Genomic DNA, 11,472 nt, shown 5'->3' on the forward strand with positions numbered 1-11,472 from the left:
CTTCTTCAGTTCTTCAGAAAACTACCTTGGATACAATGACCTGGATGACTGAGAATTTACACAGACATCTTGCATCACTTCAGAACTGAAGAAGCCTTCTGGATAGAAGGCGAAACGTCTTCAAGAGAAGAAACCCAGTCCAGTTGACAGAGAAAACTACCTTGGAACCACTGTTGATTATTTACCTAAAACATCCTGAAGCGTTAAAGTAACTAAACAAATGCTGACATCTAGTGGTAAAACCGTTCTTGTGTACGTGTCATCGTTTTCCAATGGTACAACTTTCAATTAGCGGGGGTGGTTTAAGTATTCTCATTATCCGAAACAAGAAATGTCTCTTTAAATTAATCCCAAACATAAATACTTTTATAATATAAATATTATTCTAATACAGGACGGCTGCAACTAATTTGACAGCAATTACAAAATACAAAAACCAAAACGTAACTAACAATCTCCCCCCATGTTGGTTAAAGTGCTTGCGTCCAGTTGCCGATCACCTAGCATAAGCGTTCAAAAATCTTCGTGATTTGTTGTGGGTAAGTGTCTACGTTGGTTGATGTCAACTACACAAGTATAAATTTCACTTGTATTCTAGTGAAGGATAAGTTTTATTAAAGAAAAGGTCGCCAACTTGACGAATTTCTAGCAAACCCTGGTCACTTTTCAAGGCGACCTCTATTGTCAAAAGCGACTCGCGATAAATCGAGTGACTTTTTCTAGCGAGACTGAAGTGAAAACATGCATCGTTCTCCTGGGAACTCCAAGAAGTTAATTTGAATGACCATGTGGCAAACTGCTATCGAAAAACTAAAGGAAGTTCAGTTTATCTATTAAGATGAGAGTACTTTTCGACCGAGATGATTGGGCACAGACATCGACGAATCGTTCTGCTGGCAGTCAGAGCAGAGTCGGTGAATGTTCTCAGTCATCCAGGTCGAAGTGGATCTTCAGTTCTGAAGAAGCCTCTTTGGAAAAGAGGTGAAAGGTCTTCGAAAAAACTAACAAAAGTCCGGTGGAATTGACTTACGCCAGCAGCGCAGCGGTGTGCGCCGCGCATGCGCAACGGCACTCGCCAGTAACGCGCCTGCGTCACGATGTAGGAAGCGGCTCTGCAGATTGTCTCACCACAGCAACATGCACCTTATGGACCCCGCACCTTATGGACCCCGCACATGATGGAACCTGCACCTTGTGAAACTCAAACGCGTTCCCCGCAACCTCACTTTGAAAGTTTCCTTACACTCTCACCGATAGAAACATCCGCTTTTTCCATGCCTAAGTTCACCCACAAATAATCACACGAGTGTGAAACCTCAAGATCTTTGATCTTTCAAGAGTTAGAGTTTTTTTTTTCCAAAGCAACATACCGTATTACAACTACAGTATGTTCCATTGTGTTGCGCCTGCCCTCTATACTGCTGGTGTAGAGTAATGTAAACCACAGTCAGCAACTATAGAAAACAATACAAGGTAAGATGTGGAATACAGAATTAAAATACACATTCGTAATGTGGGGTGGCCCACGGAGCAATCATAACTTTCACTCAACAGGACATTTGTGTGGATTTATATTTGCTTGTATGATGCAAGTCTATTCTCTCCTGTTCTTCCAATAGCTAGTACTTTTTTGTTATTTACATGCAGTGATGACAGTGCTGAAATAAAAGAGAAGACAGTTGGACAAGCCCAGGAGCAGAAATGGCTTGCGCACAAATTCGCCTGAAACTTCTCCCCAGCATTCACACTTTCTTCAATAAACTGGTGCGTGTCAAGGTGGAGGGGGTGGCTCCTCACAAGTCCGTCGAACTGAGGTCTAAAGTGGTGGATGACAGGGGGATGGTCTTCAAGGCGTCTGCCTTTTACAGAGCAGATGAAAACGGCAGCGTGGACGTCTGCAGCGCGCCTTCTCTGAGTGGAAGTTACACAGGAGTGGAGCCCATGGGTTTGTTTTGGTCTCTAGCGCCAGAGATTCAGCATAATAAGTTCACGAAGAAGAATGTCCTCAGCCCAACGTTGGTGGAAATACAAGCAGTTAATGGCGAGACTGGTGAGGTCCTGGTATCGGAAACTAACGAAAGACGATATATGATGGAGGGGATGAAGAGAATACCCGTCCAAGAAGGAAGAATCCGAGGAGTCCTCTTCATACCACCAGGTTAATTACTTATGCTTGTAAGGTTGATGAAGACTCAATTTTCCTTTCAATTTTTAAACTTGTTTTCTGCAGGAAAGGGTCCGTTCCCTGGAATAATGGACTTGTACACATTTGGTGGAGGTCTTTCTGAGCCCAGAGCGAGTCTCCTGGCAAATGAGGGTTATGTGGTTCTGGCGCTGGCATATTATGGCTACCAAGACTTACCAAAAAAGCCTAAAATGCTGGACTTGGAGTACTTTGAGGAGGCTGTGAAATATCTGAGGGACCATCCAGAGGTAAATATCGAAATCGAGAGCAGGGAAATATTTGGAGAGGGTTTTTTGATATTTGTCATTGTTCCTGATATTTGTACTTGCGTTTGTATCTGTACATTATTAAATTCTTGGCAGGCCAACACGTCATTTAAACAACCTTAGTGGAAGCTCAGGCACATTGAGCTGTTTGGATTTAAGCATGTTTGTCATATTCCTCTACAGTGTATTTGATGACATTTTAAACAATAATCGTATTATTTACTCAATAATTGTACAGGTCAAAGGTCCTGGGATAGGCCTTATATCCATCTCTTACAGTGGCGGTTTGGCTATGGCGATGTCTTCTTTCCTCCCTGGGATCACAGCGACTGTCTGCATTAATGGCTGCATCGGGAATACCGTCCTTCCTCTACGTTACAAAGATATTGTGATTCCGCCTCTTCCCCCTGACACTGCGAATGTTACATTCACTGATTCTGGGCTTGTAGACATCCGTGATGCCTTACCAGATCCTTCTTCAGAAGAGAGCAAAGCCTCAATATTTCCGATTGAACGCGCCAGCTGCCGCTTCCTGTTTGCAGCTTCTGAGGATGACCACAACTGGAACAGCGTGACCTCCGCAAAGCACGCCGCAGCGGTGCTGAGGGATCACGGCAACCAGGCGTTTGACGTGGTCACATATCCGAAAGCCGGGCACTTTTTAGAAGTCCCTCACATGCCTTTTTGCCCTTCGGGCTTTCATGCTGCAGTAGGAACTAATGTGGTGTTTGGTGGGGAACCAAAAGCCCACTGTGAGGCTCAACTGGACCTGTGGGAAAAAGTCCAAGAATTCTTCAGAACTTACTTGGGTAACAAGTCAAACATTGCCGCTTACCCTGATAACAATAATAATAAAATTTAGATTTGATAAGGATGCAAGTGTCCTAAAATGACCAGTCAAAAACATATTGCAAATGAACGTTATTGCCACTAACTCCCTGGTGATGTGTTGTCACAGGAAAAACTGAATTATGAAGACTTCACAAGTGAGTATAGTTTATGTAATTTGGCTACTTTAAGTAGTACTAATTAAAAATCTTTGAAATTTGGAACAATAAGGTTTCTAAATCGATCATAAATCTTTTTGTGGGACTAACGTGTAAATCCTGAGATCTGTTCTTGGTTTAATGTCTGACTCCCTTGATAATTTCTTCATTCTGACTGAATATGAATTAATTCCTTGGAAAAAAATAAAGTGAGCTTGAGTTTCTTTACTTCCTTTCAGACTACAGCTGCATTCTCCCTCTAATAGAAGGGAGATTATTTGATTCCGCTGAATATAGATTAATCTCTTACCAACGCCTGACCAGTAGTGTTGTAACGTAACGCTGCTGTGCTGTTATCGCCATCTAGCGGCGTGAGGGTGTAACTGCAGGCAGAGCCGCACGCACTTTTGGCAGTTACCCAAGTGCATTCAATGCTGAGCTGCACTTTTCTGTTTCTCCTTACAAATGTACATTGTGTAATGGTTTCCTGAATTCATGAAATAATTTCAGGAAATCTTAAAAAGCAGAACATTCCGTTGTTCTAGAAGACCACGCACTGCACAAATTATGGAGGATTGTTGTAAAGTGTGAGCCATCATCACCTGAAAACGGCAGGAAACGTTGATGTAGCTGATGATGTATGTTTTTTTAACCTGGAATTTGTGCATTTTGTACTAGACTGAGTGGGCAGCTGCCGGCGCTTTTTCTGCTTTCGTCAGTAAAATTAGTGGACGTCAGTTTTTCAATTCACACACCCTCATTCAAGTCATAGTGCTTAAGGGGAACTTCGGATGCGTCATACGGAACAGCATAACTGCCGTGACACTGCTGAATTAAACTTAGTGATGCTGATATTTTGTGTGCGCTCTCTTATATGTGAAAAAAGGTATTGTGAAATACCCGAGGCTTGAGATGAGATACGAAGGTCTCGTTTAACCGAATATGCTGCAACAACCCGACCTTTTATGTGATGGGGACGGACATTTCTGCAACTCCTGGTCTGATTCTGCTGCAAACGCGTAGTAGGACTTTTCATTTATGAAAGCACTGAACACTAGAGGCAGGAACTGGATAAACACCCACACGCAGAAAGACAGAAACGAGATGTGCTTATGTAGGGGGAAAAAAAGAAAGCCTAAATTAAACCTCGTGTAACATCCAGCAAATGACGACAACGACAACCTTTGTGACTCCAGACATCGAGGGTGGAAAGTTTGTTTCGTCACACACGGGAGGTGTCCATGCGTGGAGTCATGAGGGCTAGATGTGCTGTAAACTATTTTTGAATGAATAGTGAATACAGGACCTGGTGGGTTGCAGTTAAACGGTGGAGAATGTGCAGAAGTCTGTAGATGCATGGGCCATCTCTGAATTCACAACCACATTTGCAGCTTATCAAGTAAATAAAAAGCAAAAAACATCAATGCTTTAATCTTATTGATGGATTTTTCTATGTACAACCAGTTATAAAGAACATATCCCAAAACTATTATCGTCTAAGTGATTGAAGAGTCCAGACTAAAGGCCAAACACTCTGCCTCCCATCTTTAGTCAGATGTGGAGGCCAGATGTGAGTTTACAGCAGTGCTCTACATCTGTGGGCCTTCTGACTGCATCAATGCCGCCTTGTGAGCACTGGAGAGAGGAAGACCTCCATTGACGCACTACTGCTGGGCTAAAAAGACGTCTTGAGATTAAAATGCGTCCGGGGAAATTCCCCCAATCTGCCGGGTGCAACATCAACAGAGAGGGAGGAAATGTTAACACGCACTTTACAGTCAGAAGCCGGCCTTCAGTTTCAGGTTCACTGAATCCTGCAGAGCAGAATGCAACACACAGCAGGAAATGGAGGACTAAAATCCAATGTTTTGTAAAGAAACATTGGGTTGAGAAGAATACCAGTAAATAAAATGTAAATTAACCCAAAGTCAGAAAAGTCCACCAACTTTTTTGAAGATCTGCATCTTCAGCCAAACATCTGCCCACATGAGGCACGTCTCACTTCCCAGCCTCATATTTGCCCTCAGCAGGTGAGTCCCTCCCTTATCATCCTGCTCCAGGTTTCTCCCTGTTAAAAGCAACTTTTTCACTTGCTCTGTAAAGACTCCAGAGATCAAAACAGACGCCGTGTGTATAAAGGTGGATCAAATACAGCCTTTTCAGTGTACATTTTATTATTAATAGATAAAAACAAGGTAACAGTAGAATTGCATTTCCCTTGTATGCGTTAACGATGCTAATCTTCCCCTCGGCCAACAGTGTTTTCACATTGTTACGGCTGCGACGAGCATCTCCATCGTCCGTTCACTTTCCTCCAAACATTCACAGCCAAAGAAACACATGAAAAAGACATCCAAAAACACACAACGGGCTCGTAGGTGGAAAATAAACAATAAGTAACATTTTAAACATTAAGAAAAACCTATTCTGAGACAAAAAATAAGAAGAAAATGAACTAATGTAACATGTACCCACATTAGCGTCTGCCTCTGAGAGCAGATTATTTCTAATCAGTACACTCCAACAGTGCGCAACCGTAGCCTCTGCTAAAACAATATAAATTAAATAGTAATATAAACACCATTAGGTGAGTCTATGTTTACAGGTTTATAAAAATTGAATTCCACATTAAGACAAAGTGTTGTCTTCCTAGAAGGTGACTTTTTTTATATATATATTTGGGGAAATTTGGGAAAAGCCATTCAATGATCTTTGCACAACACACGTACAGTGGAGGGAATGAACAAACCATCCCGATCAACCTGTATTTAAGACAGTACAGTGCGTACTTTACAGAACAGTTGAAAACAGTTCTGATGATCGGAATGCCGCATCAAACAGCAGAAAGAAATGTTACGGTCAGGAGCCTTTTAAACTAGCAAAAAGGAAACGTGAAAGAAACAGTTTGAAGCTATTTGGAATTGGGAATCCGTGTAATCTTCCAGGCACTCAAAATATCTGCAACCCCTCATTTAACAAGTCACCCACGAAGAAATATTGGTGTTAGAGTAAAACCCGCCGCATTCCTTCCTGTACCACTGAGAGATACACAAAAATAGGCAAAAGGGACCACTGAAAACGTGGTCTCAGTTCATACCCCGGTGTAGTGCTACACCTTCTGAACGTGTGATTGCCCCGACCGATGGCCCGTCTTCTTGCGGCTGCGTGCGTACACCCGTAGGAAAAGTGCTAAGAAAACCACAGCCACGCCGATGCCGCCTACCGCAGTGATGGCGTGGCCGTAGAGGAAACAGGAGAGGAGGATGGCGAAGGCCTGCCGCAGCGTCATGATGATCGTAAAAACTGCGGCGCCAAACTGATTTATGGTGTAGAAGATAAATAGTTGGCCGCACGCCGAGCACACGGACAGCAAAACGGCGTGAAAGGCAAACTCGGAGTGGCGGGTCATGAAGGCAAGCGAGTCAAAGAAGGCGCCCTGCTCCAGCAGCGAGCCGACGGTGAAGAGACAGGAGAACATGTTTACCCCAAACATCATCTGCACCGACGACATCTTGTACTTGAACAGGTTGTCCTGCCAGTTAGAGGTGAAGCTGTCGAAGACGATGTAGCCCACGAGGATGACGAGCCCGCTGAAGGTGGTGACCGTGGACGGGTGTTTGCTGGCGTGGCTGGACAGCAAGAACATGCTGACGCCCATGGAGATCAGCACGGCGGTAAAATACTCCCAGTATTCGTAGCTCTTGTGAGAGATGATTTTACCCATCAGCATCACAGGAATGACTTTGGAGGCCTTGGCAAGCACCTGCGTGGGGAAACTGATGTATTTGAGGGCCTCGTACTGGCACCAGCTGCTGAGGATGTTGGAGAGGGACGCGAAGGAGTACTTGTACATGGGCGCTCCGTGGCGAGGTTGGTGGAACATGAGGCACCACAACCCGGACACGGTCAGAGCGAGGATCCGGTTCATGAAGACCAGGAACTGAGAGTCTGTGAACTTCTCCCCCGCCTCTTCTGGAGTCGCAGCGTAGGAGCGCGTCATCACCCTCTCCTGCAGGACCCCCCACGTCAGGTAGGACACCTGGACATGAAAAAGTTGGAACTGAAATCACTGCTTAAAAAGACACATTTGAACATCTTTCAATAAATTAAAAAAAACCTCCCCAAAACCAATTAGCATTACTTGGGTTTCATAGGTGACGGCTGCTGAATAATTGAACCCCCCCCCCCCAGCTGCACCTATGGAGAAGAAGTTGGTATGAAGAGTATGCAAGGAGCAGTTTGTTGACACAGTTAAACCCTGCACGTTGCTACCCAGGACCAGTCTTTCTAACCCAACAAGGACATCGCTCCTTCAAAGGGTTCCTGAAAAACACTGTTTAACCAGTGCACCAATAATGTGTTGGTAAATGGATTACAGAGGATTCCTTCTGCGTATGCAGGGACAGTATACACTGGGAGGATCCCCACCTGGAGTCCAGCGGCACAAAAGATCAATTTGATGGCCTGTTTGACCGATGATCCCGAATCCCCTTCGTTCCTGGGTAAAACCGGAACATCATCCAAAAGACCTGCTTTGGCCTCACTGCCGAACACACAGGCTTTTATGACAGTGTAACAAACGCCGCTACCTGTAATAAAGGCAGAAAACACACAGACAACCAGTAAGAATCAAATAAAGATGATCCACATGAATAGATTTTTCAGGTAAAAAGGAACTACCGCACATGGCAATATGGAAGTCAGACCTGTTTCCAAGTAGCTGGTGCGCTTAAAGTAGCGAATGAGGAGGTAGCCTGGTATGATGATGGTGGCGTATCCCAGCAGGTTGACCAGGAAGCGTAAGAGCCAGACGTCGCGCCAGCCTTCCAGCAGCGACAACTCTTCAGCGGCGCCGTGCGAAGGGAAAAAAAGCAACATGACTGCCAGCCCAAACCTGCAGGACAAGGAGTGAAAAGGTTTGAACAAACAAGATTTCAAGATTTCACAACGGAATCAAGCCCACTAACATGCCACCGCTCTTTTCCTTTTTTATGGCCTGTCAAAGTAAATCAAATGACTTGAAGAAGTCATATTTAGGCGGCTTGTTGTTCGTTGTGTACTCGCTAATAATGAGCAACACAGGAGCACATCCAGAGGTGGCAGGACGGTAGTTTTTAACCTGTCACTTATTCAGCTGGGTGCTGGTTAGTCTGGTTTCAAGTATGAACATCCATCCGCATTAAACGTTTGCTAATATATTAGAAAAAGAAAACATCATGGCCACCTCTTGTACACCTATTTTTGGTAATATATTGAAATGAACACTAAGAGCCCCGATCTCCATGTAGACTAACGTTATGTAAATGAAAACATTTTTAAATAAGGGGAAATAATGAATATTTGAAGGGTGTTACCTTGGAAAACAGCCCTGTAGCACTGACATCCTATTTGTTGATCCCACAGTGGTTGACTATTTTTAATCTTTATAGTGGCACCCTCAAGCAAAACAGTCATCCAAATGGAAAGACCTTTTTAACCATTTGTTTTTCAAATAAATTGTTCATTTACAGACAACTACATATTAGACAATTGTAAATGGAATTAGCATTATAACTGCTGTGTAACGCTAGATTTCATTTTATTAACTATATTTTAATATGTATGAAATATCTGATACTCTTTTCTTCTTCATTTACTTCAGATATTAGTTTCTGGGAGGCTTTTACTGGTGCTTGGCTACTAGACTTAATATGACATTAACTGTCCACCAGTTCCCACATTTATTTATTGGCAAACACTCACCACAACTTCTATTTTCCAAGACGAGCACCCCATTCTCACTCACACCAGACAGCGCACCACTGCTGAACACTGGAATGCCATAAGCTCAAGATACAGTGGCTGAGAGGATGATCTGTTGTGCAGGTTATAGATAACACAAGATATTCACCCTTGTAACGCCACCAAAATAAAAAAATATTTTTAAAAGCTACGGTCACGGCGAAGCGCCTCTGTAGGACTGTCCTCCCTGCAGTCGTGGTGCTGAGTGTGGATCATATTGAATGTGCAGGGAGGCCTCTTCCCTGGGGTCTGTGGATCGCACGCATACAGAGCCTCTTTGTGCAGGACTCCAGGCCAGCCAGCAGCCCACGGTGGACTGACCTGAACAAGCTATTTAACACATGGAGGAATTTGCTCCACCATAGGTGCTGAGACAGAAATATACCTGTTTTCTGAGTCCATATGACAGCAGCAGTAGATAGAAGCCACCTATTCATACTGATGCATAAGCTGTCAAATACAGTTCATAATGGGGTGGTTACTTATTATATAGTATAAGAGCTTGGTAAACAAATAAAACCCGTTACTACTGGAAGAACATCTCAGGTAAACACTTATTATTGAGAACAGTGGAATATATATGTGGAAACAAACTAACAACTGAAACATACAGAGGAACTACACGTAGGAATACTGCAAGGAATTCTGCACCCTTGCAATTAGCCATAATTAGCCAAAGATGATCGTACACATGCGTATGAACCTGTTTAAAGTTCAGGGTTTCCCCCCCCCCCCCCCCCTGTAAAACACACATTAAAAAGTCGAAATCAAGCAAAATCAGGATATCTGGAAAAAGCCATTTGCGTCATCAAACTCACAACGAGCAACACCGGGTCCACTAGCCAGAAAAACAATTATCATTACTCTGATGGACACTGACTGTAGTATACAGAATTATGACAATGCATCAGATATTTACATGCACTTATTTTTGCCGTCAGTCTAGCTGGATATCGTTACCTCCATGAAAAAGATGTCATTGTCCCACACTCGCCCGAAATCTGGCGTCGCACACAGGCCGACAGACTCAAACTACTCCGCTGGAACAACGCATGGAGCCTCGCCGGGGTGTCAGCAGACGTTCCCTAAACAAACCAAGTCTTTTGATGGGGTGTAGCCACCTTGTGCTTCCACTTCTTTCAATGGCCGAAGTGTTCAGCCAGGCAGGGAAAACACCAACGAAGGCCTGCAAAAAGAGAGGAACCTCGGGCTCGCCGTGGCAACACTGCCCCCAGCGCCACGGATGAGTAACTACAGATACAAAAAAAATCCTTTCCCCCCACCAACTGAGCTAAATAATATACACCTATGTAATAAATGTACACGAAATGCCACATAAATGCAAAAAAAAAAAAAAATCACAGTTACGATTTTTAAAAAAAAATGTATTGTTTAATTAGAAGAGCCTCTGCAGCTATCGAGATTAAGATTAAGATTAAGATTCTCATCGAAATTGTGGTTGAGGCCATTGAGAATACTCTATATATAAACGGGGTTTTCAGTGACATTAATATGCAACTGAGGCAACAATATTTATTCTGTGATCTCACCCTGACTGATTAATTTAACTTCGGTAGTGATGTCCTTAATAAAATGAACTCATTTTTCTAATTTAAACCTAGGTCTTTCTGTTGGATGGTAAGAAGTTAGTAAGTGTACTTATTTATTCCATCTTTATTGAAAGATGCATGGTTTGTCCAGCATGCTAGCACTACAATCCTGAGCCTATAACATAAAAAGAGCAGTAGACTCTCCATAGAAAAGTGTCCACTTCTTCATACTTTTTTCAGAAGCTGCAACAATGAGGTTCTATTTGTGATGAGTTAATTATTACAATTAAGTTTCTATGGCCTCGTACTGAATGTTCACAATGGGGAGTTTCTATTGTACAACCTGTCTTTCACTTGCAGCCGATTGGAATTTCCAATCCGCAGTTCTTTATCTGTCAAAGCAATCAGGAAGTCAATTACAGGAAAACAACTGACAAGAACAGTCTGTACAAAACGTGCCGGGAAAAACTGAAGTGACCCCAGCTGTTATTTTTCTGACGAATTGATGATCAGTTGATTTTAGTGATTAGCTGAGTCCATCCCCTTTCGCTCCAGGGAGGAAATAAACAAAACAAAGCTGTTTTCTGGTTCCATTAGTCAGATTTATTAGGTTAAATTCATGACCTCAAGTTTCAGGTGACATGTTCAATAACAGGTTTTGTTTTAATCCCAGCAACTGTTTACTTAAAAGAGCACGACAGACA

The 11,472-nt window shown here is 43.1% G+C and overlaps 2 protein-coding genes across 8 annotated transcripts; one reads left to right on the forward strand and one right to left on the reverse strand.

Moving 5' to 3' along the window:
- The first annotated feature begins 440 nt into the window (after positions 1-440).
- LOC101070226 (acyl-coenzyme A thioesterase 1-like) lies at positions 441-3,665 on the forward strand. 6 transcript variants are annotated; one of them, XM_003971794.3, is made up of 5 exons: positions 441-539; positions 1,648-2,158; positions 2,231-2,433; positions 2,690-3,260; positions 3,410-3,665. In XM_003971794.3, the coding sequence occupies exons 2-5, from the start codon at positions 1,702-1,704 to the stop codon at positions 3,424-3,426; spliced, it is 1,248 nt and encodes a 415-aa protein (XP_003971843.3). In that variant the 5' UTR covers positions 441-539; positions 1,648-1,701; the 3' UTR covers positions 3,427-3,665. The 6 variants fall into 6 exon arrangements, with proteins under 6 accessions (XP_003971843.3, XP_011610475.2, XP_011610477.2 ...); XM_011612173.2 differs by having other exon boundaries at positions 2,690-3,665; XM_011612175.2 differs by having other exon boundaries at positions 492-574; positions 2,690-3,665.
- Positions 3,666-5,590: 1,925 nt separating this feature from the next.
- Positions 5,591-11,256, reverse strand: slc35b2 (solute carrier family 35 member B2). Of its 2 annotated transcripts, XM_029849195.1 has the most exons (5): positions 10,179-11,256; positions 9,180-9,291; positions 8,144-8,331; positions 7,866-8,026; positions 5,591-7,476 (listed from the first exon to the last, which is right to left on the reverse strand). In XM_029849195.1, exons 3-5 carry the CDS (start codon positions 8,313-8,315, stop codon positions 6,547-6,549), a joined length of 1,263 nt encoding a protein of 420 aa, XP_029705055.1. In that variant the 5' UTR covers positions 8,316-8,331; positions 9,180-9,291; positions 10,179-11,256; the 3' UTR covers positions 5,591-6,546. The 2 variants fall into 2 exon arrangements, with proteins under 2 accessions (XP_029705055.1, XP_011610479.1); XM_011612177.2 differs by lacking the exon at positions 9,180-9,291.
- Between the last annotated feature and the right edge of the window lie 216 nt (positions 11,257-11,472).

This window comes from Takifugu rubripes, chromosome 16 (genome assembly GCF_901000725.2).
Source record: "Takifugu rubripes chromosome 16, fTakRub1.2, whole genome shotgun sequence".
NCBI classification, from domain to species: Eukaryota; Metazoa; Chordata; class Actinopteri; order Tetraodontiformes; family Tetraodontidae; genus Takifugu; species Takifugu rubripes.

Coding starts and splice junctions, on each gene's coding strand:
- LOC101070226 (XM_011612173.2), top strand. CDS start 1,702: ATGGCTTGCGCACAAATTCGCCTGAAACTTCTCCCCAGCATTCACACT. Junction 2,159..2,230: donor AGTCCTCTTCATACCACCAG/GTTAATTACTTA, acceptor TGTTTTCTGCAG/GAAAGGGTCCGTTCCCTGGA. Junction 2,434..2,689: donor ATCTGAGGGACCATCCAGAG/GTAAATATCGAA, acceptor ATAATTGTACAG/GTCAAAGGTCCTGGGATAGG.
- slc35b2 (XM_011612177.2), bottom strand. CDS start 10,198: ATGACATCTTTTTCATGGAG. Junction 8,332..10,178: donor ATGACATCTTTTTCATGGAG/GTAACGATATCC, acceptor CTTGTCCTGCAG/GTTTGGGCTGGCAGTCATGT. Junction 8,027..8,143: donor CACCAGCTACTTGGAAACAG/GTCTGACTTCCA, acceptor CCTTTATTACAG/GTAGCGGCGTTTGTTACACT.